Source organism: Mobula birostris, chromosome 3 (assembly GCF_030028105.1).
Source record: "Mobula birostris isolate sMobBir1 chromosome 3, sMobBir1.hap1, whole genome shotgun sequence".
In the NCBI taxonomy this organism is placed as follows: domain Eukaryota; kingdom Metazoa; phylum Chordata; class Chondrichthyes; order Myliobatiformes; family Myliobatidae; genus Mobula; species Mobula birostris.
Genome location: NC_092372.1, coordinates 68,427,485 through 68,453,735, shown reverse-complemented (window position 1 = coordinate 68,453,735; position 26,251 = coordinate 68,427,485). Strand labels below are relative to the sequence as shown.

At 42.0% G+C, this 26,251-nt stretch overlaps 1 protein-coding gene across 1 annotated transcript in view; it reads left to right on the top strand.

The window, feature by feature from the left end:
• The window catches only part of LOC140194618 (putative methyltransferase NSUN7), an 89,792-nt gene that overhangs the window by 19,477 nt on the left and 44,064 nt on the right, over positions 1–26,251 (top strand). Inside the window, exon 2 of the mRNA XM_072251859.1 lies at positions 9,822–9,880. Within this exon, the coding sequence (XP_072107960.1) occupies positions 9,822–9,880 (59 nt within the window). The remainder of the gene's footprint in view (positions 1–9,821; positions 9,881–26,251) is intronic.

The following is a 26,251-nucleotide window of genomic DNA, read 5'->3' as shown; positions in this document are numbered from 1 at the left end:
ATCAAACCAAAAAAAAATTCGGATATTCCCCTTATCCAAATCAAAATGGCAATTACCAGCACTTAAACTCAAAATCGGAACATATCCCACGAGCCCCCACAAAATTATGTTACATAAACGGCAACAATGAATGTCAATCGAGACAGGTTATATAAAAACAACCAAACATTTATTAAACACGTGTAAACAATAAGGGAAAACAACAAAGGAAAACTTTAACCGGAAGTTAACAGATACGCAGCCGTTCACCAACTCGCCACTTGGCTCTGGTTCTTAAAGCGTTAAATGCGAAACCAGCTCTTAAAGCGATACAGTCAGATATAATTCTTAAAGCAATAACTTCGAAATTCCAACAGTTTTACACATTCAATTGGGAGAGACTTCTCTGGAGAAGGATTTCTTCACAGACACACCTTTACTGCTGGTTCTGTCCACAGGATTCACGATGCCGAAAATAAACAGTTTAAATCGTTTGACCTTAAATTTCTTTAGAGAGAGAAAGTACCTTTTTGCATGAACTCTTTGCTCTTTCTGGCAAGAGTTATCTCGATGCAGGTACTCCTCCAACGAAGACTCAATAAGGTCGATTCTTTATTAAACTGCCAAACGATGCCGACTTCTCTCGATCCTTCGATAAATTCTTCACTCTCCCTTCAACTGTTGGAATTGAGTAAATTGGCACATCCAGCCACAAATTTCCAGTTCAAATAATATGGAATCTTTCAATAGAATGCTCAACCGTTTTAAAAATGAAACTGCGTCACAAAAACAAACGCAACAGAAACGGAGTTCTACCTGGAAATCTACAAACTTAAAAACCCTACTGCGTCACCTGAGTCGACCCTTATATAGTCACGGGGAACATGTCATCACGTGACCTCACATTGGCAGGAAAATCACATCAGGTGACCTCCAAAAGACCATTACATCATTCTCACTAAAAAAAACAGATTTCCTTGAGCTTGTAACAGAACAAACTGCTGCTGTAAGAATAGATGGAGAAGTGAGTCATTTTACGGAAATCGAGAGAGGTGTTAGACAAGGGTGTGTTTTCTTCCCTGATTTATTTAATGTTTACAGTGAAACAATATTACAAAAAATAAGAGACATCTTGGGAATCAAAGTTGGTGGTGAAAACATCAATAATTTCAGATATGCAGATGACACTGTGTTAATTGCAAGTACGGAGGAAGAACTACAAAACTTAATTGATATAATTGTTGAAGAAAGTGCAAAAATGGGTCTATCTATCAATTGCAAAAAGAGAATGTATGGTGATATCCAAAAAAAGGAGAATCCTATCTGCAAACAACGGGAATTCTGCAGATGCTGGAAATTCAAGCAACACACATCAAAGTTGCTGGTGAACACAGCAGGCCAGGCAGCATCTCTAGGAAGAGGTACAGTCGACGTTTCAGGCCAAGACCCTTCGTCAGGACAATCCTATCTACAGGCTGAGAATAAACGGGGAATACATAAAACAAGTAAAGAACTTTTGCTACTTAGGAAACTGGGTGACATCAGATGGCAGGTGCGACTTGGACATTAAAAGAAGAATAGGAATGGCAAAAGACGCCTTTACGAGAATGAAGAGTATACTGGCCAATACTAAACTAGGCATGACAACCTGCCTCAGAGTGCTGAAATGTTATGTTTATCCTGTTATGTTATATGGCTCAGAATGTTCAACAATATCTAGTAACATGAGGAAACGAATTGTAGCAGCAGAAATATGGTTTTTGAGGAGGATGCAAAGAATATCATGGGTGAAACGAATGATGAGGATATCATGAACAGAGCAAACAAAAAGAGAAATAATATATGAGATCATGAAAAGGCAACATAACTTTATTGGACATGTGATTAGGAAAGAGGAGTTAGAATGCACGGTAATTATAGGAAAGATTGAAGGGAAGAAAACAAGAGGAAGACAAAGACAAGTGATGATGGAGACAGCAGCCAGAGAACTGGAAATGAATACCAATGAATTGATCCACTTGACCCGAAACAGGACTGTGTGGGCCATGGCAGTCAAAGCTCAAACTTGGCATGGCACCTGATGATGATGATGATTCTGGGCCCAGTTAGTATATCAGTGACAGCACTTCTTTCCTTTGAAGAGTACAACTCTAACTCTTCCAGCGTAATCTTAAAGCTGGAATCCCTTATTGCATGAATTATTATAGTAAATCTCTTTCTAGGTGTTTTCACGCCATTCTTAGTGTGGTAGCCAGCTGAGAGAGTGATACTATAGCTGTAAAGGAACTTCTCAGCCTTTGTTTATAAACCCCAAAATCCCTTTTGCTTTGTAACGCTTATGTGATGTATCCTACCTTTTTCCAAGATCTTTTAATAAACATTTGCTACAAAAAATTTTACATCAACAATATTTTGTCATGTTCTAAATTTTAAAAAAATCTATTTGCACTGAGAGCACAGCATTTATGTTATACATTGAAATTCATTGAAGAAATTGTAATCCAAACATCCTCTTTGATTTTATGAATTTGTGATTGATGAAATGTTTTCCAAGCATTGTTCTTGGAAAATAGCAAGATAATTCTGCATCAGCGTTATTTTTGAAGGTGCATGTGTTGTGCAGGTGTTTATTGTAATGTACTTGTCAGCACGTTGCAGACTTCCACATCTGTGTACTTCAGTTGCCCCAGTAGTAGTTGAAAAGGTATGCCTATTTGAGTTCTGTAATGTAACGAGCTATAGTCACCGCATCTAGTGGTGTGGTTGTATAGTGTGTTTGGTACATACATATAGTAGTGTAGTTGGTGGTTAGTTGTTACGAAACAATTCAAATATTCAAAATATTAAATGTAGTGGAGAAGACCAAAGCAAACTATTTTGTAGTGTAACTTGACTGGATTGTGAGCTTCTTTTAGGCTTTCTGACCTTTTCTAAAAAGTAGCTTTGTGGAGTTGATCTTGTTGGTATACAGTCTGCTGTGTTTTATAGAAAAGTTAATTACAACACATTATTCTTTGGCAGACTAATAGGAAAAGCAAATCTCTATTTCAAATTATGAACAGGTAGGACTGGTGTCAGGAAATGAACATACACCAAATTGACTTCAGGAGAAGGTAATGGAGAGGGGAATTTTTGATGTCATTTATGAAAATAGCCAGTCCTGAAATTGTAGAGCAATGGTTCAAGGTGATTACGTTATCTGGAGTTACTTCAAATTATTATCACAAAAAATCTATTAAATGTAGAAAGCCACCATGAACCTGAAGCATGATCCATGCCACTTTATTTTGTGCAGGGGAAAAGCAGAGAGAAAATAAAAAAAATTAAACAAAAAGCCATATTCTAACAGTGTATCTACACAGTCATTTCTTGCATATTGAAACCACCAGATTGATCTAAGGAACCCAGTACACTTGATATCTGGTCTCTCACCTTTATACCAGGCACATTTAGTGCAATACCATTCATTTTTCTTCTTACTGAAGTTCAGTAAGAAATGTTTTTTTCAAATTTTAATGAGTGTCTTTCAGACGCATTGATTTGAAAACATATTCAACTTGTATGTTCAACTATTTCTAAGCGACTCTGATTAAAAAATATTGGAGAAGTGAAACATGATGGGTGATTGCTTATCCCTGTGACCTAGTTGCTGCTCCTGGACTTCTCTGCTTTGCAGATTGGATGCAGCATCAAACCCAAGATGTTGGGAGCCATGGGCCTTAAATAATGGACAATGACATTGTTATTTTGTACATTGCCATTGAGGACACTACCCACCATGCCAACTGCCCTTTCTAAAAGCTCCTTAGAGCGCTAGAAAGTGCTTTAGAGCTATTAAATCAAAAACTTAACATTTTAAAAGTTTCTTCCCCAGGCAGTTAATCTGATCAATCATTCTAGTTGGCCCCCTCTCACTCCATTTATTTATTAACCTCTGTCACTGCACTGCACTGTAGACACTTTCAGCCACATCTAGTTCATTACTGCATTCAAATTTGCTGCTTTTGTTATTGGGTTAAATGTCAAAATTTTTGTTTTCTTGTCATAATATACTGTAAAATCCAAGCAGAATAAAATTGCCATGTAATGGGATGTAAGCAGATTTTGAGAATTCATATCAATGCCTAGAAAGGACACATCAACAATATAAGACTAGAAATTTATTAAGCTCTTAAAAAAGCAAAGTTACTAAAATATTAACAAAGCAATATATAGTAGTCCCCACAAGGGATTCCACAGAACAATGGCTGGGTTGGAGAATGGACAGGTCCCATCACCATTTCAGATCCCAATCTCCAAAGTCCAATGAGCTCTGTTGTAGCATACTTTTGTATCATTAAAAAGCCCAAGCTTTATTCCTCATTTTACAAGATCTGTGGATCAAATTAAGAAACGAACTATCCTCCCTAATAGAGAAACAAAATCTTTCATTACGGTCAGCACAGGGTTGGTCTGAATTAACTTCAAGCCTAAACAAATTTATCTTGACTCACTACATGTTTTACAATTACGTGTCTCAAGGCCTCATGAATTTCTTGTTTTCTAGGTGAGCCTGCTTGCTCAGCTGGGGACTGTTAAAAGACAACTCCATTTCAATTGCAGACATACTTTTTAACCTTTGCACTACTGAATTAGTACCTTTTAAAAAAATATATATTTTCTTTCTGTCTTTTTCTTCAATAATAGATAGTGGTATAGATCATGCTTGTGTTTCATCTTGACTTTCTAAAGGTAATACATATTTTTGGTGATATTGATATGAATGAAGCTCCAGATAGGAAAGGTATTTTCCATAATCTATTCAATTTAATAAATGAGCCATCTCACCACAATTGCAGCAGAATAAAATTTTAATAAACAATTTTAAAGTTTTCTTTTCCACTGTCCTTTGAGGAGAGATAGAAAGCAACAAGAGAAAGCCTTGGCAAGTAAAATTAAAGAAATCCCTAAAGCTTTTACATGTAGGTGGAAGAGAAAGGATGACTAGGGTGAGGGATAAAGGTGGAATCATGTGCCTGGAGATGGAGGAATTAAGGGAGGTCTTTAATGAATACTTTGCTTTAATGCTTACCAAAGAGAGAGGCTTTGAATGTGAGGTCTGCAAGAACAGGCAATGTGTTGGAGCATGCTGTGCTTAAGAAAAAGGTAGTGTTGGAACTTCTGAAAAGCATTAGGATAGATGTCCCTGGGCAGGATGAGCCATTCCCTGGGAGTAAGAGAAAAATTGTTGCGCCTTTGGCGGTGCATTTAGCATCCTAACTGGCCATAGGAGAAATATCAGAAGACCGGAGGGTGGCAAATATTATTCTGTTGTTCGAGAAAGGCAATAGGGATGATCTTGGGAATTGTAGACCAATTAGCTTTATGTCAGTAGTGGGCAATCTGTTGGAGAGGATTCTTAGGGACAGGATTTATGAGCATTTGGAGAATAGTAGTCATAGTCATAGTCATACTTTATTGATCCCGGGGGAAATTGGTTTTCGTTACAGTTGCACTATAAATAATAAATAGTAATAAAACCATAAATAGTTAAATAGTAATATGTAAATTATGCCAGTAAATTATGAAGTAAGTCCAGGACCAGCCTATTGGCTCAGGGTATCTGACCCTCCAACAGAGGAGTTGTAAAGTTTGATGGCCACAGGCAGGAATGACTTCCTATGACGCTCTGTGTTGCATCTCGGTGGAATGAGTCTCTGGCTGAATGTACTCCTGTGCCCACCCAGTACATTATGTAGTGGATGGGAGACATTGTCCAAGATGGTATGCAACTTGGACAGCATCCTCTTTTCAGACACCACCGTGAGAGAGTCCACTTCCATCCCCACAACATCACTGGCCTTACGAATGAGTTTGTTGATTCTGTTGGTGTCTGCTACCCTCAGCCTGCTGCCCCAGCACACAACAGCAAACATGATAGCACTGGCCACCACAGACTCGTAGAACATCCTCAGCATCGTCCGACAGATGTAAAAGGACCTCAGTCTCCTCAGGAAATAGAGACGGCTCTGACCCTTCTTGTAGACAGCCTCAGTGTTCTTTGACCAGTCCGGTTTATTGTCAATTCGTATCCCCAGGTATTTGTAATCCTCCACCATGTCCACACTGACCCCCTGGATGGAAACAGGGGTCACCGGTACCTTAGCTCTCCTCGGGTCTACCACCAGCTCCTTAGTCTTTTTCACATTAAGCTGCAGATAATTCTGCTCACACCATGTGACAAAGTTTCCCACCGTAGCCCTGTACTCAGCCTCATCTCCCTTGCTGATGCATCCAACTATGGCAGAGTCATCTGAAAACTTCTGAAGATAACAAAACTCTGTGCAGTAGTTGAAGTCCGGGGTGTAAATGGTGAAGAGAAAGGGAGACAAGACAGTCCCCTGTGGAGCCCCAGTGCTGCTGATCACTCTGTCGGACACACAGTGTTGCAAGCACACGTACTGTGGTCTGCCAGTCAGGTAATCAAGAATCCTTGATACCAGGGAAGCATCCACCTGCATTGCTGTCAGCTTCTCCCCCAGCAGAGCAGGGCGGATGGTGTTAAACGCACTGGAGAAGTCAAAAAACATGACCCTCACAGTGCTCGCTGGCTTGTCCAGGTGGGCGTAGACAGGATTCAGCAGGTAGACGATGGCATCCTCAACTCCAAGTCGGGGCTGGTAGGTGAACTGGAGGGGATCTAAGTGTGGCATGACCATAGGTTGGAGCAGCTCCAGAACAAGTCTCTCCAGGGTCCTCATGATGTGGGAGGTCAATGCCACCGGTCTGTAGTCATTGAGGCCGCTGGGACACGGCGTCTTTGGCACAGGGACGAGGCAGGACGTCTTCCACAGCACAGGAACCCTCCGGAGCCTCAGGCTCAGGTTGAATACAAGGTGAAGTACTCCACATGGCTGAGGGGCACAGGCTTTGAGCACCCTGGTACTGACACCATCCGGTCCTGCAGCCTTGCTTGGGTTGAGACGATTCAGCTGTCTTCTCACCTGTTCAGCTGTGAAGCCCACCGTGGTGGTTTCATGTGGGGAAGGGGTATAGTCATGAGAGCAGGGTGGGGGACTGTGAGGAGGGGTAGGAGGGGAGAGTGGAATATGTGTTGGTTGGGGGCCGACAACAGATGGCTCATGTGAGGGATGGGCAGGGGCCACACTGTCAAATCTGTTAAAGAACAGGTTAAGTTCGTTGGCCCTGTTCACACTGCCTTCAGCTCCTCTGTTGCTAGTTTGCCGGAACCCAGTGATGGTCCTCATTCCCCTCCAGACCTCTCTCATGTTGTTCTGCTGGAGTTTCCATTCAAGCTTCCTCCTGTACCTGTCTTTAGCCTCCCTGATCCTGGCTTTCAGGTCCCTCTGTATTGCCCTCAGCTCCTCCCTATTTCCATCTCTAAACGCCCTCTTTTTAGTATTCAGGATGTCCTTAATGTCCTTTGTCACCCATGGTTTGTTATTTGAATAACAAAGGACAGTTCTTGTCAGAACATTGCAGTCCTCACAGAGTGCCTGCCAGTCTGTCACCTCAAAACAACCCTGGAGCGCCTCATAAGCCTCCTCGGACCATTTTCTCTCTGTCCTCGAGGTTGCAGGTGTACTCTTTACCAGAGACACGTAGCAGGGTTCATACTCTGATTAGGGATAGACAGCATGTCTTTATGAGGGGCAGATCCTGCCTCAAGAGCCTCACTGAGTTTTTTTGAGAAATAATTGACCAAGGTAGAGCAGTGGATATAGATTTTCGTCAGGCATTTGACAAAGTTCTCCATGGTAGGCTTATGCAGAAAGTCATGAGGCATGGGATCCATAGAGGTCTGGCTGCATGGATTCTGAATTGGCTTACCTAGGGAAGACAGAATTTTGTCATGGATGGAGGGTGTTTTGCATGGAGGTTGTTGACTACTGGTGTTCCTTAGAGATCTGTTCTGGAACCTCTGCTCTTTGTGATTTTTATAAATGGACAGGATGAGGCAGTGGAGGAATGGGTTAGTAAGTTTGCAGATGTGCCAAAAGTTAGAGGTGTTGTGGATAGTGTAGAGGGTTGTAGTAGGTTACAATCGGTTATAGACAGGATGTAGAGTTGGGCAGAGAAGTGGCAGACAGAATTCAATTCAGGAAAGTGTGAAGTGATACACTTTAGGAGATCAGACTTGAAGGTGGTGTACAAGGTTAATGGTGGCAGGATTCTTAGCAGTGTGGAGGAACAGAAGAATCTTGGGGGTCCAGATCTGTAGATCCCTTAAAATTGCTATGCAAGTTGTTCATCAAGTCAAGTCAAATCAAATTTATTTATATAGCACATTTAAAAACAACCCACGTTGACCAAAGTGCTGTACAGATCAAAACAATCACAAATACAAGAAACACAGTCATAACCAACAAGACAAACAGCTTATAGGCACAAAAGAAACAACACAAGGGCCTAGGCACAAGCCAAAAATCAGCCACATAAGGAGGATTCAAACGCTAGTGAATAAAAGTAAGTTTTGAGCCTGGATTTAAAAGATAGGGTGGTTAAGAAGGCATCTGGTGAGTTGGCCTTTATTAGTCTGCCTTCATACTTTTGTAATTGGTTTTATTTAAGTTTAAAACACTAGTCCTAGTCTCTCTGGACTACATCTTTGAAGATATTTACAGGCTGCATAGAATTTGGTTCTGTAAATTGACTATAGAAGACTAAACATTGCGGCATTCCTACACCGGACCACATTATTTATTCAGTTTATGATGTAGATTCGGCTGCAGTAAATATTTTATATGTACCTTTTTTTGGTTAAATTTTCATATGTAATAGTTCAGTCATGAAGCATACTAGAATATAACCTGCACTTTCTGGATCCAATCTGGAAGATTAATTGAGTATTTTACCTCCCTCCTCTCTCCTTACCCGTTTGAAAAGAGCTTACTGCTTCTTTATTTGTTTCAATGATTGCAATGATACATAATGACAACTATTAATGTTATTGGCTACTCTTGAGTATTTAGAGATGATGGAGAAAATCATGATCAGATTAACCTCGAAACCAATGTTTATATTGAAATTTTGTGTGAGATACTTGTCTGTCTTTCCAACTGACAAAGAAAAAAGCCAACCTTCTTTAGTTCTACTTTGAAGGTAAACTATCTAAATTTGGATTGTTTGTATCAAGCCACCTTAGCAACTCTATTGGAACTTGTGGATGATTGTATTGTTCAACATATCTACAGTAAATATTGATTGGATGGTTGTTGGGGTAGTGGCGGAGAGAGATGACATTTTAAACAGCTCTTCCCTATGAATTAAATGTCAAACAGGCAAACGATTCAATTCTTTTCAGATGTTTACACATTTCCTGGTGTGTGAATAGTCTAATGAGGTAATGAAATAGTTGTGGTCAGAGGTATCGTGGATAACAATTTTGGTGGTCAGCTGATTAATATACAAGTATTTCTATTAATTTGTATTATTATGTATGATATTTGAAAGATTATATTGTAATTAGCATAGAAATATCCTTAACCAAAGTCTGTGACATACAAATCTCTACTACATTGTATATGCCATTGGATTGGATCTACCAAATGGAAATGATGTAAAGGTGTTCCTTATTTCTAAATGCAGAGACACTTTTAAAGAGGGAGTTACACACTCAATAAGATTTTCACCTGTAAAGAGAAAACTCAAAAAGTGCTAGTTTATCTGTTTTTTAACATTTTCAAATTGTAACTCCAAGACTTACATTTCTAAATATACTGTACTAAGTCATAAACATTTATATTTGTTTTCATAAATGTGATGAGTTGGTTGGTTTGGATTTAATATGGGATGTGCTAATATATGATCAAAAAAATTTGTTACTGTTTCCCTTTCAACAGATCAAGATATCTTAGAAGAAATAATGATTAACAGTTGTTTTTATCCATCTCAGCCAGTTGTAAGTAGCCACTCTTTTCATAGTTAAGACAGAACATTTTCAAATTTGTAACATGAATGTTTGAAACCTATTCAAGATCAGTAGTATAGTAGGTCACTTGTATTATCTTCTGACATGTTTGCTAAAGGAGGTGTCGTGTAATAGTTAAGCTATTCGCACCAGAAGATTCCTATGGCCCATGTTGAATTCATGAGACAACAACTTTGTTTTCACATTTGGCTTGTAGGGAGAGGGAGGAAGGGCCTTTGCATTGAAGTGCAACTGATATTGGATCACTGTTGTTACCATCTAATCAATTGCGAAGAGCAGTCTTTTCTGTAAAGTACCTGCTTGATCTAGCTATTGGAAAACTAACCATTCTAACTGGGTGAGAAGGGGAAGGAATTGGTAGACAACTTATTCTCGATAATTTTGACTTATTGTATCTAGTTTAAACAGTATTATGCTCTTAGTAATGTTCTAACATTCCGAAAGGCTCCAAGAATCAAGATCCTATTTCTCTCTTTTCTAGTTTTTATAAAGAGTTATTGTCCTGATATATTAACACTTTTTCTCTCTTCACACATTGCAGCTTGATCTGCTGAGCATTTTTAGTTCTTTTTGTATTCATTTCAGATTTTTATTACGTACAGAAGCTTTATTAACACATATTTCAACTTGTTTTGTTTATTATCTGAACATGATACTTAAATAATGCTTTGTACGGTTAGGCCTCAAAAGGAATGCAGAAAGTGAAGACAAAAAATGTGTTAAAACAGAGCTCCATCATTATGACCTATAATTTGAAGCAGTTTTATCATATTTCCCAAGTTTTGAGTTATTTTGCTCTGGAAATAAACCTACTGTCTGATTTTCTTTTTTTGGGGCTTTGCCATTTTGTTGCACAATTTTCAGTAATTGGTTCTTTTGTACTTTGTTCCTCTACTGTACTTGACTTGGTTCTTTCTGAGTAGTAAGTGACCAAGCAATTTCTGGCAGCATGGAGAGGCGAAGCTTTCGGTATTTCAAGTATCTAAGGCCAATAGGAAGAGAATCATTGAAAAGTTGGGTATACTCATATTCTGCTTCCTCCTCATAATTTTTTTTAGCAATTGGTATGAGCACTCATCATCTTTTCATAGCAACACACCTTGTTCTGTACCACCACTCTCACTGACTTCTTCATCCCCTACAAGTAGTTTTTAAATCTCCTTGTGTTTATCGCCAAGTGTTAGTCAAGTGGATCAATGGTACAAGAAATAAAAGGAGCAATAGTCTGTCACTTGGACCCAGTCACCAGCTGAGCCACCTGAGATCTGCATGTGATGAATGGTTGAGCACAAGTAGATGCTAAGGCCATGATTGGGTGACAGTCAAAATAATAGCCAACTGACCTCCAGTGCAATATGGTCACTATGATTTACAAGTGAGAGCAGTGTTGCAGTTGTAAAAGTAATGAGTGTTACCCAAAATTGTTCTAATGCATACTGTTGAAGCGTTTTGAAACTTACTGTAACTTTTTTTGGGCTTTTGCATTTTTTCTGTTTCTTTCACTTACTCATTGTTTATATTTTAAATTCAACATGATACTGAATATTGAGTTTGAACTATGTGCTGTTCACTGTGTACTATGTTACCATCTTTCTGAATGGTGCAAAAATAATATCTGGGAATGTGGTACAGAGGGTGGATAGGGGAGTGATGAGGTTTTATCTGGCAGATCCGATGGGGAAGCAGTGATAGGAGGAGAAGTTGGGATCTGCCTATTACTTCCCCATGGATCCCCTCCTCCTTCCCCCTGGATCCCCTCCTCCTTCCCTTTCTCCTATGGTCCACTGTCCTCTCCGATCAGATTCCTTCTTCTCTAACCCTTGACCTTTCCCACCCACCTGGCTTCACCTATCACCTTCCAGCTAACCCCCTGCATTTTCTGGCATCTTCCCCCTGCTGTCTCCGCCTGAAACACAGACTGTCTGTTAATTTCCATAGATGCTACCTGACTTGCTGGGTTCCTCCGGTGTTTTGCTTTAGGCCTCCAGCATTTGCAGACTTTCTCATGTTTGACATAGTGTTTGGGATGGAAGGTTGCAGTTTGGTAAGCAGATAGCCTGCAGGTAGTAGGAATTGCTTAAGGCATGTTCATTAACATCTAATTGTTCTGGGGAAATGTTCAATGATGGTTGCTCCGTAGATCAGCATGCTCTAATTTCAACAAAATTCCAGCAGGGAAAATGCCTTGTTGAATTTTCAAAATGATGTGAGATGACTTGGAAATGTCCCAGAATACTTCTAGCTAATGTTAAATCACTTGAACACAAGCTTGAAGTGCTCAGAGCAAGGCTGCTGCTTCAAAGGGATACCTTGAATTTAGAAGGATGAGAGGGGATCTGATTGAAACATATAAGATTATTAGGGGATTGGACACGCTAGAGGCAGGAAACATGTTCCCGAAGTTGAGCGAATCCAGAACCAGAGGCCACAGTTTGAGAATAAGGGGTAAGCCATTTAGAACAGAGTTGAGGAAAAACCTTTTCACCCAGAGAGTTGTGGATCTGTGGAATGCTCTGCCTCAGAAGGCGGTGGAGGCCAATTTTCTGGATGCTTTCAAGAAAGAGTTAGATAGAGCTCTTAAAGATAGCGGAGTCAAGGGATATGGGGAGAAGGCAGAAACAGGGTACTGATTGCGGATGATCAGCCATGATCACAGTGAATGGCGGTGTTGGCTTAAAGGGCCGAATGACCTACTCCTGCACCTATTGTCTATTGTCTATTGTTAAGTTCTTTGTATCATTCTGTTGTTTCAGGCAACTTGCTGTACTTAATATATTTATTATTTCCATGTGTATTATCTAATGATCTACTGCTGGTCGGGGTTGACAAAGGATGTTGTGCTCTAGCTGTCGAAGGCAGTACGCAAGCCAGGGCAGTACAATATGGAGAGCAAGCTGTTGCCCATGCAGCCGATCAATTCAAAGGAATGACAGAGATTGATACAATTTGGCTCAGTGGCATCGCAGGAGTTGCCAGTCAATATAAGAATGCCTTAGGGACTCCAGTTCCAGACCTTTCTTTGGGGTTCACTCTTAAAATGGCAATAAACTGAATCTTTTAATTGCATTATTCTAAATTGAGAGTCTCACATAGTGGAATTTCTTTAAACAATTTATCTGGACTCATCTCTCTATCAATGCTAAATGTTTTGATTTTTCACAGCTAACTTCTTTGCCTTCATTATTTTAAAATCCATATTTAGTTCTCTTCATATTTCAACTGTTAATACCACACAGTGGATAACATCGGGTTTTTTTGAAAGCCTTTTAACTAATTGTCTAAAAAATCACTTCTAGGTTAATGTTCTTCATTCCAACTATTTATTTTCCACTCCAAATCCCATTCCTGTTCTGAAACAGGAATCATTTGTATCATTTGTTAATACATGCATTACTAAATGACAATAAAAGAGGACTGCATGTCTTCATAATCTAAAAAAAAAACTACTGATAGTTGGGGTAAAGCTATGTAGCATTCTGATCTAGGTTTTGGACAGGCTGATTACAATTTCATGGTTGATCTGCTAGTTATATTACTATCATGCTAGAGGTTCAGAATTAGATATTTCTAGATGTTCTATTGTCCATCTATTTTAACCAATGCATAAAGAAGATTTTGTTTATTGACCAAAACCAGAACAAGTTTGGGCATGTTCTTGTAAGTTGGCGAAGAGAAGTGAACTTTGTTGAAGAGTTAAGTGGATACAGGATTTTTAAAATTAATCACAAAGGTTTCTTTCATACCTTTTTGTATGTCACATGTACACCTTTTGAAATATTTTTTCAAGTTTATACACATATTTTGAAGATTTACTAATAAAATGTTTGTCCATATAGATTGCAAATAAGAGTTCCAAAACTAATACAAAAGCATTTCTGAAATTTTATCAGTCAATGCTAAAATATCTCTGCCAAACTAGAAATTTTAAAATGACAGAATATTTGGCCATTTCTATCTTCAGCACTTTGAAATGTTATTAGAGAATATTTAGCATCCAGTTTCAAACAACCAGTTCAGAGCAAGTGCCAACAAAGAATAATAGGGGTGAAATACCCCAAACTTGCATGAAACAGGCATTGTGGAGTGGCTCATTGTAAGAGTGAGTCCTAGAAGCTTTGGCTCAAGAGTCTTCAGTGATGTTGGGTGGGGTGGGGTGACATTGTGAACAGAGACTAAGGTAAGGATCTAGTGGTTTCCTGGCGTATATGACGAATAAACTCTTCTCGGACTTCCAGCCAGGCACAGGTGTTGATTTTTAACCGACGCTTTGATGTCTAGCTCTGCCATCTTCATCAGGGATGATACCTGGGCGTGTCTAGTCCAGTGGTATTTATACCCCTGGAATCCATCCCTCCTGATTGGTTAGTCCTCATTCAATCACATTTCTGATCTCCCACCTTGCTTACAATTGAATTCCAGTTCTTACTTGGAGCAAGACCTTAGTCTTTGTTTTATTTCAATGCCTTCCTTTACCAGGCAGTCTCAAAAGCCATTGGTGTGGCACAGTAATTTTGTGCGATTGAAGTCAATCCTATAACCATTGCGAATGTGGTGTTCTGCTACCACTGATTTCTCTGGATAACCCAAACAGAAGCACCTCCTGTGCTCCTGGATGCAGGTTTCCACCGTGTCCCCAATCGGGCCGATATATGCTTCTCCGCATTCACAGAGGATCCTGTAAACACCAGCCATCCTGAGCTCAATCGTTTTTGAACTGCAGAAGCTGTGATTTGAGCTTCCTTATGGGTTTGTGGTTGATGTTGATCTGGTATTTCTTCTGGATCCTGGCAACCTTTCCAGAAACCATGGAGCTATAGGGAAGAGCAGGTTCCTCCTCACTTTTAGGATTCCTCGTTTTTCCATCAGCCCTTTTAAGGGCTTGATTAATTTCCTTCATCTTGTAGCTATTCTGTAGGAACGTCATGCATAATTGTCTATTTTCTCAGGGAGACTCTCCGGATCTGAATGCATAGTTAATCAAAGTAGAAAGAACCGCTATACATTGGGAGACATGATGGTGGCTGTTATTGTTGATGTATAAATGCATGTGAATGGATTTCTGATAGATGCCTTATGCAAAGCTACCATCTGATTTCTGTCACATTAGTGTCCAGGAATGGGAGGCAACTATTCTTCTCCATCTCCATCGTAAATTGAATTCTTGGATGTATGCTGTTCAGATGGTCATGGAACTGTGGCAGTGCCTGGAGTCCATGAGTTCGTAGGGTGGCCTCATGGACTCATAATACCACCGGACTAGATATGCCCAGGCATCATCCCCGATGAAGATAACAGTGCTTGTGATCGTAATGTTGGTTATAATCAATACCTGTACCCAACTTGAAGCTGGAGAAGAGTTTATTTGTTCTGTTGAGTTCTTTTTCATTCTTTATTATTGCACAGGTAGAGTAGTGGTGTGCCCTATTTGCAGGATGAGGGAAGTTAGGGAATCCCGCAGTGCCTGTGATGACTAAACCGGCAGGAAATGCATTCGACTGCAGCTCCGTACAGATTACGTTAGGGAAACTGAGCTGAATGACTCGTGGATCATTTAGGATTGATGGGAGTTACATGGAAGCAGTCACACCTAGGTTGCAGGAGACAGGTACAGGTGTCCCCCCACTTTACGAAAGTTCGCTTTATGCCACTTCGCTTTTACGAAAGACCTACATTAGTACCTGTTTTCACTAACCGAAAGAAATCCGAAGAGGATTTTCGCTTTTATGCAAAAAGACGCCCACTTTAAACTTATGTGTACCCTGAGAAAGACTACCATGACCACGAAGCCAGGTGTGTGCACATGCCTGTACGTACCGATTTTTTTCTACAAATCGGTTTTAGCTAAATCTTCCCGATTCTGATAAGTGAAACTACACTGTACATACATTATTTCTACTTTATATAGGCTGTGTATTTATCGTATCATTCCTGCTTTTACTATATGTTAGTGTTATTTTAGGTTTTATGTGCTATTTGGTATGATTTGGTAGGTTATTTTTTGGGTCTGGGAACGCTCAAAAATTTTTCCCACATAAATTAATGGTAATTGCTTCTTCGCTTTACGCCATTTTGGCTTTCAAAAGGTTTCATAGGAATACTCTACTTTCGGATAGCAGGGGAAACCTGTAGTTGGCTAAACATCAGGAGTGGGGAAGGTAAATAGGCAGATGGTGCAGAGTACCCCTGTAGTCATACCCTTCAATAACAAGATTATTGCTTTGGACACTGTTGTTTGGAATGTCCTACCAGGGAAAACGCACAGCCGCGAGGGAAGGGAGGAATGGAGGGGTGGGGGAGGGGAAGAAGAGTGCATCAGTGATAGGGAATTCATTTGGTTAGGAGATTCATTGGTCTGCGGGCGAGAATGAGACTCTTGGATGGTATGCTGCCTCCAGATCTCAGGGTTGGGGATGTCTTGGATCAAGTCCACCGCATTGTTAAGGGGGAGGAGGAGCAACCAAATTTTAAAAGTTCCTAAGTAGGTTTATTATCACAATACATATATGTCACTGTATATAACTGTGAGATTCATTGTCTTTCAGGCATACTCAATAAATTCATAGAATAGTAACCATAACAGAATCAATGAAAGATTGCACCAACTTGGGCGTTCAACCAGTATGCAAAAGGCGACAAATTATGCAAATACAAAAAGAAAGAAATAATAATAAATAAATACAGAAAGCAATAAATATCAAAAACATAAGACGACGAGTTCTTGAAAGTGAGTCTGTTGGTCGTGGGAGCATTTCAATGATGGGGCACGTAAAGTTGAGTGAAGTCTTGGTTTTCGTTCAAGTTAAAAACTGTTCTTGAACTTGGTGGTGTGAGTCCTGAGGCTCCTTTCTACATGACCTTGATGGCAGAAGTGAGAAGAGAGTATGACCTGGGTGGTGAGGGACCCTGATGATGGATGCAGCTTTCCCGCAACAACCCTCTGTGTAGATGTGTTCCGTGGTGGGGCGGGTTTTTATCCATGACGGACTGGGCTATACGCATTACTTTTAGTAGGATTTTCTGTTCAAGTGCATCAGTGTTTCCAAAGCAGGCTGTGATGCAGCCAGACAATATACTCTCCACTACACATCTATAGACATTTGTCAGAGTTTTAGATATCATGCCAAATCTTCGCAAACTCTTAAGGAAGTAGAGGCATGGCTGTGCTTTCTTTGTAATTGCACTTGTGTGCTGGGCCCAGGACAGATCCTCTAAAATGATAACATCAAGGAATTTAAAGTTGCTCACCCTCTCCACCTCTGATCCTTTGGGGATTGGATCATGGGCCTCTAGATTCTTCCTCCTGAAGTCAATAGTTAGCTCCTTTGAAGGTCCAAATGCCTTTGGGAGAAACTAAAATATTTGTGTTAATTATTGACAACAAAGAGCCAGACACTGAAATTACTGTTGTTAGAGCTGTCTCTGAGTACCAAATATGGTAAGTACACAGAAACTGTTGATTATCTATACCTGTGACCATGTTTAATATGTTAAGTAACAACACCCATCTGGTCTGTCAGCAGGCACTCAAGTCAAAATGGTGCTTGGACATGTTGCCTGGTTTGATAAAAGCCAATTAACACAAACCCATTGTTTTAATGTTTAGGAAGAGGTACAGTCGACGTTTTGGGCCGAGACCCTTCGTCAGGACTAACTGAAGGAAGAGCCAGTAAGAGATTTGAAAGTGGGAGGGGGAGGGGGAGATCCAAAATGATAGGAGAAGACAGGAGGGGGAGGGATGGAGCCAAGAGCTGGACAGTTGATTAGCAAAAGGGATATGAGAGGATCATGGGACAGGAGGCCCAGGGAGAAGGAAAAGGGGGGAGGGGACCCAGAGGATGGGCAAGGGGTATAGTCAGAGGGACAGAGGGAGAAAAAGGAGAGAGAGAGAAAGAATGTGTGTATATAAATAAATAACGGATGGGGTACGAGGGGGAGGTGGGGCATTAGCGGAAGTTAGAGAAGTCAGTGTTCATGCCATCAGGTTGGAGGCTACCCAGACGGAAGATAGGGTGTTGTTCCTCCAACCTGAGTGTGGCTTCATCTTTACAGTAGAGGAGGCCGTGGATAGACATATCAGAATGAGAATGGGATGTGGAATTAAAATGTGTGGCCACTGGGAGATCCTGCTTTCTCTGGCGGACAGAGCGTAGGTGTGTATTTTAATTCCACATCCCATTACCATTCTGATATGTCTATCCACGGCCTCCTCTACTGTAAAGATGAAGCCACACTCAGGTTGGAGGAACAACACCTTATATTCCGTCTGGGTAGCCTCCAACCTGATGGCATGAACACTGACTTCTCTAACTTCCGCTAATGCCCCACACCTCCCCCTCATACCCCATCTGTTATTTATTTATATACGCACATTCTTTTTCTCTCTCTCTCCTTTTTCTCCCTCTGACTATACCCCTTGCCCATCCTCTGGGTTCCCCTCCCCCTTTTCCTTCTCCCTGGGCCTCCTGTCCCATGATCCTCTCATATCCCCTTTGCCAATCACCTGTCCAGCTCTTGGCTCCATCCCTCCCCCTCCTGTCTTCTCCTATCATTTTGGATCTCCCCCTCCCCCTCCCACTTTCAAATCTCTTACTCACTCTTCTTTCAGTTAGTCCTGACGAAGGGTCTCGGCCCGAAACGCCGACTGTACCTCTTCCTAGAGATGCTGCCTGGCCTGCTGTGTCCACCAGCAACTTTGATGTGTGTGGCTTGAATTTCCAGCATCTGCAGAATTGCTCGTGTTTACATTTTAATGTTTACCTCTTGCACTTACAATCTCTTACTCTGTGGAGCAGCCTGCGCTTTTAACCTCAATCTATTGGTTGCAATTTATAAAAAAAAACTGAAGGCTAATTGCAAGCTGCTTGAACTTATTTACATTTACAATTAGAACTGAAGCCTGGTTTTTGTTTGAATTAATAGCTGCTGAATCCCCGTAACTCCAGAATGCTCACTGACCGTATGATTTGTTTTGAATGCAGAACTATAATCAACAAACAGTAGCTTGATGTAGATACGCTATCATCCAGGTGATCCAAGGACAAGTGGAGTGTGAGATTACATACACTGTAGACCTATTGTGCCGATGGGTAAATTGCAGTGGGTCCAGGTCCTTGCTTAGGCAGGAATTAATTCTGGCCATGACCAACCTCCCAAAGCACTTACTTCATCAAAGTGGATGTGAGTGCAACTGTGCAATAGTTGTTGAGGCAGCTCAGCCTGCTCCACTTGGGCACTGGTATGATTGTTGCCCTTTTGAAGCAGATGGGAAACTTAAACTACAACAATGAGAGATTGAAGATGTCCTTGAACACTCCCGCCAGCTGATTAGTGCAGGTTTTCAGTGCCCTACCAGGTATACCATCAGGGCCTGGCACCTTTTGAGGGTTCAACCTCTTGAAAGATGTTCTGCCATCTGCCTCCGAGACAGAAATCACAGGGTTACCAGATGCTGCAGGAATTTGCACAAGTATAGTTTTATTCTCCGCTTCAAAGTGTGCATAAAAGACCTTGACTTCATCTGCGAGTGAAGCACAAGAGCAATTCATGGTGTTAGGTTTCACTTTGTGGTAAATAATGGCGTGCAAATCCTGCAAAGATTCTGTCTGTTGTGTTCAATCAGAATTGTTTTTTTTTTGCTTTTAAAATAGCCATCCATAGTTTGTACCTGGACGTTATGTATAGTTCTGGGTCGCCAGTCTTGAATGGCTCAGATCTAGCACTCAGCAGGCTATGAATATGTTGTACACCCTATCCTCGTTTTTGCGTCTTCAGATAACGTGGATTCACAGTTATGCGAGGAACCTATTTCTACCAACGTCTTGTTATATGCGTCCAAAACTCACAGTTATGCGAGGAGCGCTGCTTTCCCACCAATACAAGTCACGTGCGCACACCTCACAGTCTCACTGTTGGGACGACAGGCACCGCTTTCCTGCCAATACAAGTCAGGTGCGCGTGCCTCACAATCTCACTCCTGCCAGTCTTGCAAGGTGTGGATGCGCGATCTTGCACTCTTAAACTTTTGTTGGTTTTACCTACGGTGCAGTGATTCTGTGCTTGAAATATTTAACTATGCCTCCTAAGCGTCCGATGTCATGTCCTGGGTCGTCAGCCAAGTGGCAGAGAACCGCTTTAACACTTGAAAAAAAGTAGGAAATTATAAACAGCGTGGCATCAGTTAAAGGTAACACAGCTCTGGGACGTTACTGCTGGGAACAGAATCTTGCCTTTAAAGTTCTTTTGTTGCTTGAAAATGCGCCAGCCCATCCTAAACATTTGGACAGCATTCATTGTAACATAACCGTGCATTTCCTGCCACCTAACACAACATCGCTGATTCAACCACTTGACCAAGGTGTGATCTACATTCAAGGCGTATTTTTTTTTACCGCAAACTATCTCTCAGTTGCTGCAAGCAACAGACGATTTTGAAAATCCCAGGAGTTTACCAACGGTGAGGGAATGGTGGAAGTCGGAACACTTGGCACAAATGGCGATGAACATGGACCCAAGTTTAGAACCTGTCAACATTTCAGTCAACCCTGTCCCTGCCGTCAACCCTTCTTCCCTACAAGCAAATTTATGCTGAAAAACAAAATGCTGCCAAGCAAACAACCCTCACCACTTTCTTCAAATCGGTATCACCTTCTGCTGCCGGCAGTTCTAAGAATTCTGTGAGTCTTCCTTCTGTGTGTGCTTGATATGATCCTGACAACCACAACCATCCACCTTATCCGTGTAAAGCTGCCCGACACCACAACAACCACTCATCTCCCGGAGCGAACACACCTGCCTCTGTTGGTGAGTACTGTACACCCTAGGATGTTAACTTTCTATGATTTATTACATTGAATATTACCTGAAATTGATGAAATATAATACAATTGTTGTCTTGTACTACTGCTTTTGTGTCATATTGGTATGAAAATGTGAATGAATTACAGATAAAACATAGGTAGGAAGCCATCCAGAACGCACCCCTATTTTCTCCATTTAAATAATTATTCACATTGTGCGATTTCACATTATGCGTTGACTTCGAGGAACGTATTCCCCCACATATAACGAGGATAGGGTGTACATTGATCTTGTGGTTGCTCTTCTCTATTCCCTGGCCAATAATGCAGTGATCTTCAATAGTTTCAGCTGTGCCTTTGGTAACACTTAAGCAGCATTCCTTTAAATAATTACCAGCATTAAACATGGATGATGAATAGATACCTTTGAGAAGCAGAACTTCTTGTTAACTTTGTTTTGCTGCAGAACTACAGATAAACAACTACTGTAAATTACAAAATATGAAGTAAATTTATTATCAAAGTGCATAATGTATATGTCACCATTGACAACCATTAAGTGGGCCAGTGAAGGAGTGGAGCTTTGAGGCTTTGACTCAAGAGGCTTCGGCAAGAAGAGGCGGAGGACAAGCTTGCTCGCAGTTAGTTTTTACAATGTCTCCTGAGAAGGTGATGTGCCTCTCATGTGAGATGTGGCAGTCTTGGGGGAACTCCCCTCTCCCACAGAGTCACATCTGCCAGAAGTGCATATGGCAGGGCGATCTGGAAGACCGTGTAAAGAATCTGGAGCAGGAGCTGGATCACCTTCGACTCATAAGGGACAATGAGGCAGTCATAGATGAGAGCTACAGGGAGGTAGTCACACCTAGGCTGTCGGAAGCAGGTCGTTGGGTGACTGTCAGAGGGCGGAAAGCGAAGGTGAGCAGACAGGTAGTGCAGAGCACCCCTGTAGCCATTCCCCTGAATAGTAAGTTTACCATCCTGGATACTGTTGGTGGGGACGACCGACCAGGTGTGACCCACAGTGACAGGGCCTCCGGCACTGAGTCTGACCTGGTGGTGCAGAACGGTGGGACGGAGAAGAGGAGAGCTGTTGTCATTGGAGACTCTATAGTCAGGGGAGCAGACAGGAGATTTTGTGGACGTGAGAAGGACACCCGCATGGTTTGTTGCCTCCCGGGTGCCAGGGTCCAGGATGTCTCTGACTGGGTGCACGACATCCTGGTGTGAGAGGGAAAGCAACCAGAAGTCGTGATACATGTTGGGACCAACGACATAGGCAGGAAGAGAGATAAGGTCCTGAAGTGTGAGTTTCAGGAACTAGGCAGAAGGCTGAAGAACAGGACCTCAAGGGTGACGTTCTCAGGATTGCTGCCAGTGCTACATGACAGTGATGGTAAGAATTGGAGGAGATGGCAGTTGAATGCGTGGCTGAGGAGTTGGTGCAGGGGGCAGGGTTTTAGATTTTTGGATCGTCGGGATCTCTTCTGGGGAAGGTGGGACCTGTACGGATTGGATGGGTTGCACCTGAACTTGAGGGGGAGCAATATCCTTGCAGGTAGGTTTGCTAGCATGGTTCGGGAGGGTTTAAACTAATTTGCAAGGGGGATGGGACCCACAGCGATAGAGCAGTGAAAGAAGTGCATGGAGTAAAGGCGGATCTAACATATAGACAGGCTTTGAGGAAAGAGAAGCAGAATAAACGGTGTAAAGACAGGAAGGTAGGAGAGCTGAAGTGTGTGTACCTCAATGCAAGAAGCATCAGGAACAAAGGTGATGAACTGAGAGCTTGGATACATACATGGAATGATGATGTAGTGGCCATTACAGAGACTTGGCTGGCACCAGGGCAGGAATGGATTCTCAATAGTCCTGGATTTCAGTGCTTTAAAAGGGATAGAGAGGGCGGAAAAAGGGGAGGAGCGGTGGCATTACTGGTCAGGGATACTATTACAGCTACAGAAAGGGTGGGTAATGTAGCAGGATCCTCTTTTGAGTCAGTATGGGTGGAAGTCAGGAACAGGAAGGGAGCAGTTACTGTACTGGGAGTATTCTATGGGCCCCCTGGTAGCAGCAGAGATACAGAGGAGCAGATTGGGAGGCAGATACTGGAAAAGTGCAAAAATAACAGGGTTGTTATCATGGGTGACTTTAACTTCCCTAATATTGATTGGCACCTGATTAGTTCCAAGGGTTTAGATGGGACAGAGTTTGTTAAGTGTGTCCAGGAAGGATTCCTGTCACAGTATGTGGACAGGTCGACTAGGGGGAATGCCATACTAGATCTAGTACTTGGTAATGAACCAGATCAGGTCATAGATCTCTCAGTGGGTGAGCATTTGGGGGACAGTGACCACCGCTCCCTGGCCTTTAGCATTGTCATGGAAAAAGATAGAATCAGAGAGGACAGGAAAATTTTTAATTGGGGAAGGGCAAATTATGAGGCTATGAGGCTAGAACTTGCAGGTGTGAATTGGAATGATGTTTTTGCAGGGAAATGTACTATGGGCATGTGGTCGATGTTTAGAGATCTCTTGCAGGATGTTAGGGATAAATTTGTCCCGGTGAGGAAGATAAAGAATGGTAGGGTGAAGGAACCATGGGTGACAAGTGAGGTGGAAAATCTAGTCAGGTGGAAGAAGGCAGCACACATGAGGTTAAGGAAGCAAGGATCAGATGGGTCTATTGAGGAATATAGGGAAGCAAGAAACGAGCTTAAGAAGGGGCTGAGAAGAGCAAGAAGGGGGCATGAGAAGAACTTAGTGAGTAGGGTAAAGGAAAACCCCAAGGCATTCTTCAATTATGTGAAGAAAAAAAAGGATGACAGGAGTGAAGGTAGGGCCAATTAGAGATAAAGGTGGGAAGATGTGCCTGGAGGCTGTGGAAGTGAGCGACGTCCTAAATGAATACTTCTCTTCGGTATTCACCAATGAGAGGGAACTTGATGATGGTGAGGACAATATGAGTGAGGTTGATGTTCTGGAGCATGTTGATATTAAGGGAGAGGAGGTGTTGGAGTTGTTAAAATACATTAGGACGGATAAGTCCTCGAGGCCTGACGGAATATTCCCCAGGCGGCTCCACGAGGCGAGGGAAGAGATTGCTGAGCCCCTGGCTAGGATCTTCATGTCCTCATTGTCCACGGGAATGGTACTGGAGGATTGGAGGGAAGCGAATGTTGTCCCCTTGTTCTGAAAGGGTAGTAGGGATAGTCCGGATAATTATAGACCAGCGAGCCTTACGTCTGTGGTGGGAAAGCTGTTGGAAAAGATTCTTAGAGATAGGATCTCTGGGCATTTAGAGGTTCATGGCCTGATCAGGGACAGTCAGTATGGCTTTGTGAAGGGCAGATCATGTCTAACAAGCCTGATAGAGTTCTTTGAGGAGGTGACCATGCATATAGATATGGGTAGTGCAGTGGATGTGATCTATATGGATTTTAGTAAGGCATTTGACAAGGTTCCACATGGTAGGCTTATACAGAAAGTCAGAAGGCATGGGATCCAGGGAAGTTTGGCCAGGTGGATTCAGAATTGTCTTGCCTGCAGAAGGCAGAGGGTTGTGATGGAGGGAGTACATTCAGATTGGAGGATTGTGACTAGAGGTGTCATACAAGGATCTGTTCTGGGACCTCTATTTTTCGTGATTTTTATTAATGACCTGGATGTGGGGGTAGAAGGGTGGGTTGGCAAGTTTGCAGATGACACAAAGGTTTGTGGTGTTGTAGGTAGTGTAGAGGACTGTCAAAGATTGCAGAGAGACATTGATAGGATGCAGAAGTGGGCTGAGAAGTGGCAGATGGAGTTCAACCCGGAGAAGTGTGAGGTGGTACACTTTGGAAGGACAAACTCCAAGGCAGAGTACAAAGTAAATGGCAGGATACTTGGTAGTGTAGAGGAGCAGAGGGATCTGGGGGTACATGTCCACAGATCCCTGAAAGTTGCCTCACAGGTAGATAGGGTAGTTAAGAAAGCTTATGGGGTGTTAGCTTTCATAAGTCGAGGGATAGAATTTAAGAGTCGCAAGGTAATGATGCAGCTCTATAAAACTCTGGTTAGGCCACACTTGGAGGACTGTGTCCAGTTCTGGTTGCCTCACTATAGGAAGGATGTGGAAGCATTGGAAAGGGTACAGAGGAGATTTACCAGGATGCTGCCTGGTTTAGAGAGTATGCATTATGATCAGAGATTAAGGGAGCTGGGGCTTTACTCTTTGGAGAGAAGGTGGATGAGAGGAGACATGATAGAGGTATATAAGATATTAAGAGGAATAGATAGAGTGGACAGCCAGCACCTCTTCCCCAGGTCACAACTGCTCAATACAAGAGGACATGGCTTTAAGATAAGGGGTGGGAAGTTCAAGGAGGATATTAGAGGAAGGATTTTTACTCAGAGAGTGGTTGGTGTGTGGAACGCACTGCCTGAGTCAGTGGTGGAGGCAGATACACTAGTGAAGTTTAAGAGACTACTAGACAGGTATATGGAGGAATTTAAGGTGGGGGCTTATATGGGAGGCAGGGTTTGAGGGTCGGCACAACATTATGGGCCAAAGGGCCTGTACTGTGCTGTACTGTTCTATGTTCTAGAACCAGAGTGAAAAAGATGACAACCTACAAAGGACTTTACCTGTGAGGGGCTGGACTACTTTTTTATTGTTTTTTTTCTATTCCATACTAGGCCAAATGCAACCAGTCAACCTCACATCTATAGAAGTTTGTCAAAGTTTTAGAAGACATGCTAAATCTTTGCAAACTTCTGAGAAAGTAGAGGCGTTGATGTGCCTTCTTTGAAATGGCAGTTACATGCAAGACCTAGATGAGGACTGGCTTATGGACCTCTGGTTTGTTGTTGTACCACCACTCGGCCAGATTTTTAATCTCCCTCCTATATGCTGATTTGTCACCATCTCTGATTTGGCCAATGACAGTGGAGTCATCAGCAAACTTGTATATGGCATTGGAGATAAAGGGAGTAGAGCAGGGGGGCTAAGCACACAGCCTTGTGGTGCAGCTGTGATTCTGGAGGAGCTGTTGTTACCAATCCAAACCGACTGGGCTCTGCAGATGAGGAAATCAAGGATCCATTTGCATAAGGAAGTATTAAGGTGTAGGTCTTGGAACTTTGTAATTAATTTTGAGGGGATGATAAGGAAAAGGAACAGCAAAATAGTATGTATGTGTTTGGTAGATTGTATAGATATCCTGAATCATTGAGTGTATATCTTCAGACTCCTGTGCCACCTCCTCAGTGGTAGCAATGAGAAGAAGGCATATGCTGGACGATGACGGTCCCTAGTGATAGAATGCTAGCATCTTCAGCCACACTCTTGAAGATATCTTTGATGGTGGGGAGGGTTGTGCCCATGAAGGTGTTGACTGAGTCCATGACTCTCTGCAGCCTCTTGTATTCCTCTCCATTGTCAGAACTGTCCAATGTCTGAATGGCTCCTTACAGTACATTCTGTATATCTGTATCATGACTCTGTGCAGCCTCTTGTATTCCTCTGCATTGTCAGAACTGTCCAATATCTGAATGGCTCCTTACAG